The following is a 5,000-nucleotide window of genomic DNA, read 5'->3' on the forward strand; positions in this document are numbered from 1 at the left end:
GCATTGTTTTGTTTTAGTAATTGCAGAAAGCATACTGTATAGAGAAGCAAGTGAGTGGTGTAAGAGGGACCAATGTTAGGAACTAAAGGAAGGGGAGTTGATAGACAAAAATCTTTAATAATATATTAGTAATCCCGACCCTTTTCTCTCCCATCCTCTCTCTCTCTCTCTCTCTCTCTCTATCTATCTATCTACTATCTCTCTCTCTCTCTCTCTCTCTCTCTCTCTCTCTCTCTCTCTCTCTCTCGTGCTCGGCTCAGACTTGGATATCGACCCGTGTGGCAAATCTCCCAGGCGGAAGATATGCCACATTACTCATCATGCAGGCTGTGTAACCGCCCTAACGCCAACACCCTTGAACATTACTGTCTCCAATGCCCCATTGTGACAGACAGTATTCCACAGAGACAAGACGTGATAACTGTATGTAAATATTTACTTAGTGACGATAACTTAGATACACTCCTAGCTCGCCACCCCCATTTTGGGGGATTTTGATTGTTAAATCCAACCATACCTCCTTTTGTATCTCTTCACATAATACTATAGCCAATATACTATTGTTTGTCGCCCTCAGAAGCAATGAATTTATTAAACGGTGGACCATCTTACCAAGGCAGCCTATACCTACGTCATGGACGTCACGCGCAATGCTCACTCTATCATGCCTTAAAACAAGATACGAGTACACGCAGCCACTCATGCCATGTCAACACACCGAAAACATGCGGAACGGACTACCGATATCCCCATACGACCACCTCCTACCTAACCGCCCCAAGTAACGCCGACGCAAGACCATGGTACGGAGGCACAATGTTGTCAGTACTCGGCTCAGACTTGGGAATCAACCTATGTGACAAGGCTCCCAGACGGATGATGTGCCACAGTGATCACCGTGCAGGCTGTATAACCGTCCTAACGCGAACACCCTTAAAATTATCTCCAATGACCCATGGTGACAGACAATATTCCCCAGAGACAAGGCATGATGATTGTATGTAACACTTACATAGTACCACTATCTCGCCATCCCCATTTCGGGGGATCCTGAATGATTATTATATTATGTCTCCATTTAAAGAATATATGTATTATATGACATGTCCTCTAATACAAAATTGTGATAAATGTACTAAATGTACTATTGTTTGCCGCCCACGGGCGTAATAAATTTATCAAAACCAAAATCTCTCTCTCTCTCTATCTATCTATCTATCTATCTATCTATCTATCTATATATATATATATATATATATATATATATATATATATATATCTTTCTCTCCCTCTCTCACTCGGCCTTCTCTCTTTCTCTCTTTCCCTCTCTCACTCAGTCTTCTCTCTCTCTCTCTCTCTATCTATCAATCTATCTATTCATCTATCTTTTGCACACATGCACGCACGCACGCACACACACACACGCACACACACACACACACACACGCACGCACGCACACACACACACACACACACACACGCACGCACACACACATACACACACACACACACACACACACACACCCCAGATACAGAAATAACGAGGAGCCGTCGAAACTAGATTTAATATTTACAACAGAATCTGAAATTGTGGATAAAATCCAATACAATACACCAATTGGAAAGAGTGACCATATACTCATTGAGACTGAACTAAAGTAAGAAATATACATGGAGAGAAATGAAAAGCATAGGAAAGGAAGACTGTACGACAAAACGGACTTTGCAAAACTAAAGAAAATCTTCCAGAATGCAAACTGGGAAAATTTTTACATGGAAGAGACAAAAGTGGAAATGAAATGGAATATTTTGATGGATAATTACAATGAAGGGGTAAATAGGCACGTGCCAAGACAGAATCGAGAGAGAGTGTACATTAAATGCTGGTTCAACAGAAGATGCAGGGAGGCAAAAGACAGAAGGGACAGAGCTTGGAAAAGGTAGAGAAACGATAAAAAACCTGGAAATGAGTATGTTAAAGTGAGAAGAGATGAAAAAAGGAACCATGTAAAGGATATTATAGATAAATGCAAAGAGCAACCCAAGCTATTCTATCGATACGTGAATTGCAAACTTAAAAACAAGCAAGAAATGGTGAAACTACGCCAAGGGAATATAGAATACACAGAAGAATTAGAAATGGCCGAAGTCATGAATAATCACTTCAACTCTGTCTTCACTAGAGAGAAAGCGCAATATTGGGACGAAGGTAATGAAAGGCGATCTCCCCCCATGAGCGAGATAACAATAACACAAAAAGAAATATTAGAACGGCTATCAAACATTGACGTCAGGAAATCACATGGCCCGGATGGAACTGCAAATTGGATTCTAAAAGAATGCAAAGAAGAACTAACGGACAAAATACATAACATAATAAATTGCCCACTCAAAGAAGGAAAAATGCCAAAAGACTGGAAAAAATTTAACATTGTACCAATATATAAAGGAGGAAACAAGGAAGAACCCACCAACTATAGGCCAGTCTCACTAACAGCACTATAGCCAAAATTTGTGAGAAAATAATCAAGAATAGATGGGTAAAACACCTGGAAGACAACAATATAATAAACCCAAGACAATTTGGGTTCAGACAAGGAAGATTATGTACCACAAACTTAATATGTTTCTACTCAAGATTAATAGACATAGTCCAAGAAAGAAATGGATGGGCTGATTGTGCATTCCTGGACTTACAGAAAGCTTTTGACAAAGTACCACACAAAAAAATTATTAAAAAAAACTGGAACATATAGGAGGGATACAAGGGAACCAGCTAAAATGGATGGAGGACTTCCTGATTGGTAGAAAGATGAGAGTAGTGCTCAGAGAAAAATATTCAGACTGGAAAGAGGTGATCAGTGGAGTACCGCAAGGATCTGTATTGGCTCCAATAATGTTTGCTATTTATGTGAATGACATGGATGATAATGTGAAATGTTACATGAGCTTCTTTGCAGACGACGCCAAACTGTTAAGGAAAGTAAAAACTGAAAAGGATTGCGAATCACTGCAGGAAGACCTGAATAAGTTATGGAACTGGAGTCAGAAATGTGAAGTGATCTTCAATATTAAGAAGTGTAGCATAATGGAGTTTGGAAAAAGTAAAAACAGAATATCAGGACAATATAGAATTGGAACCAAGTAGGTAAAGAAGGAGAGGTCCGAAAAAGATTTGGGTGTAATTATCTCAAACGACTTGTCCTATGACAAACAGATAAACAAAATTGTCGGAGAATCCTACAACTTGCTAAGATCAATAAAACTGACATTTACATATTTGGACGAAGAAATGATTAACAAAATATTGGTCACACTGATAAGGCCTTGACTAGAATATGCGGCGACATTGTGGTCACCCAGTACCAAAAAGAATATAAAGAAAATAGAAAGAATCCAGAGAGCAGCAACAAAAATGGCACCTACACTTGCAAACTTGTCATATGAGGAGAGATTGGCTAAACTGGAGCTACCGACTCTGGAGCAAAGAAGAGAGAGGTGACCTACTGACCATCTACAGAATTATGAGAGGCACAGAAATACTCGATAGAGAGGACTTGTTAAACTGGGACAGGGGAAGCACAAGAGGATATGGAAAGAAAAAAAAACATAGCTACTGAAGAGATCTGAAGAAAAACAGTTTTCCACATAGAGTGGTGGACACTTAGAACAAACTGGACAATGAAATAGTGTGCGCAAAAACCATTCATGAATTTAAGAGCAAACTAGACACTGCGAGGTGCAAAGGCGGGACATCACAAGCGTAGCTCCCCTTCCCGCAAAATACAACTAGGTAAACACACACACACACACACACACACACACGACTCGGTGGCACGGTTGGTAGAGTCCCCGAATGTCACTACGGAGGTCCGGGTTCGAATCCTGCCCAGGGGCTGAAATAATTTCAGTATCACTGCGCTTCGAGTTGTTACTCCAACTCTCGTGGGCGGGAAGTTGTGTGTGTGTGTGTGTAAGGTCACATCATTACCCATAGATCGGTCATACGAGCTCTGAGCTCTCTTACGGGAGGGAAATAGCTGTCAATCACGAGTCCAACACGTGATCCAAAGACCATGGTGGTGAATCACACGCACACACACACACACATGCACACACACACACACAGAAACTATCTCTCTCTCCCTCTCTCTCCCCTACCTTTTGCTTATTCCACTATTTACGGCTTACCCCTGTTCACCTCAAATTTTGTTCGCTCACCTCTCACAAGATCTCTCGCGACGTTGCTGTGGTCCACACACGAACTGAGAACGGCCAGATCCCCGCCCTGTTCCTGGCAGACCAGCCGTGCCTCATCCCACGCACCCTGCAACATACACCAAATGCAATGTAAGAACAATCGCAAAAAAGCACTGATACATAAACAAGATGAGAAAAAATTGCATACAAATTTATATACATATACATACACATACACATACATATACATATACATATACATATACAAACACATATACAAACACATATACATATACATGCACATATACATACACATACACATGTACATATACATATACATATACATATACACGTGGAGTTAAAAACGACAGCATTGTTGTAGCTATTCATTTTTTTTCCTCGTATTCTCGATTTTCCTTATTAGAAATTTGCCATTAACCGGGTGAACTGAAACTAAATCACTGTATTCTTCCATTTCTTTCCATTATTTGGGCTCAACGTTTCGTCTTAATGAAGACATTTTCAAGAGTAAACTGAAATAAAACAAAAATTGCATAATAACAGTAATGGTGACAAAATTACAGAAATTACATAAATACAATAATGTTGACAATTGTGTGCAAGAACAATACTAGTAAAATGTGAGGGATATAATATAGATACAAATAAATACGATGACAATGGTACAATAAGACTTACATTTAAAGGGATGGGAGAAAAAAGTGACAAGTCGGGGATGACAGATATATATAAGCTTATGGTCAGGGGTCAGACAATGGGATCTCAGAGGTCACAAGGTA

General features: G+C 39.9%; 1 protein-coding gene across 4 annotated transcripts in view; it reads right to left on the minus strand.

Moving 5' to 3' along the window:
* LOC143027213 (lymphocyte antigen 75-like) overlaps window positions 1-5,000 on the minus strand; it is a 15,775-nt gene that overhangs the window by 1,018 nt on the left and 9,757 nt on the right. For all 4 annotated transcript variants that reach the window (XM_076188394.1, XM_076188395.1, XM_076188397.1 and 1 more), the window contains exon 4: window positions 4,222-4,327. In XM_076188394.1, coding sequence (XP_076044509.1) covers window positions 4,222-4,327 — 106 coding nt within the window. The remainder of the gene's footprint in view (window positions 1-4,221; window positions 4,328-5,000) is intronic.

Source organism: Oratosquilla oratoria, chromosome 7 (genome assembly GCF_046742065.1).
Source record: "Oratosquilla oratoria isolate Oo_2021 chromosome 7, ASM4674206v1, whole genome shotgun sequence".
NCBI lineage: Eukaryota > Metazoa > Arthropoda > Malacostraca > Stomatopoda > Squillidae > Oratosquilla > Oratosquilla oratoria.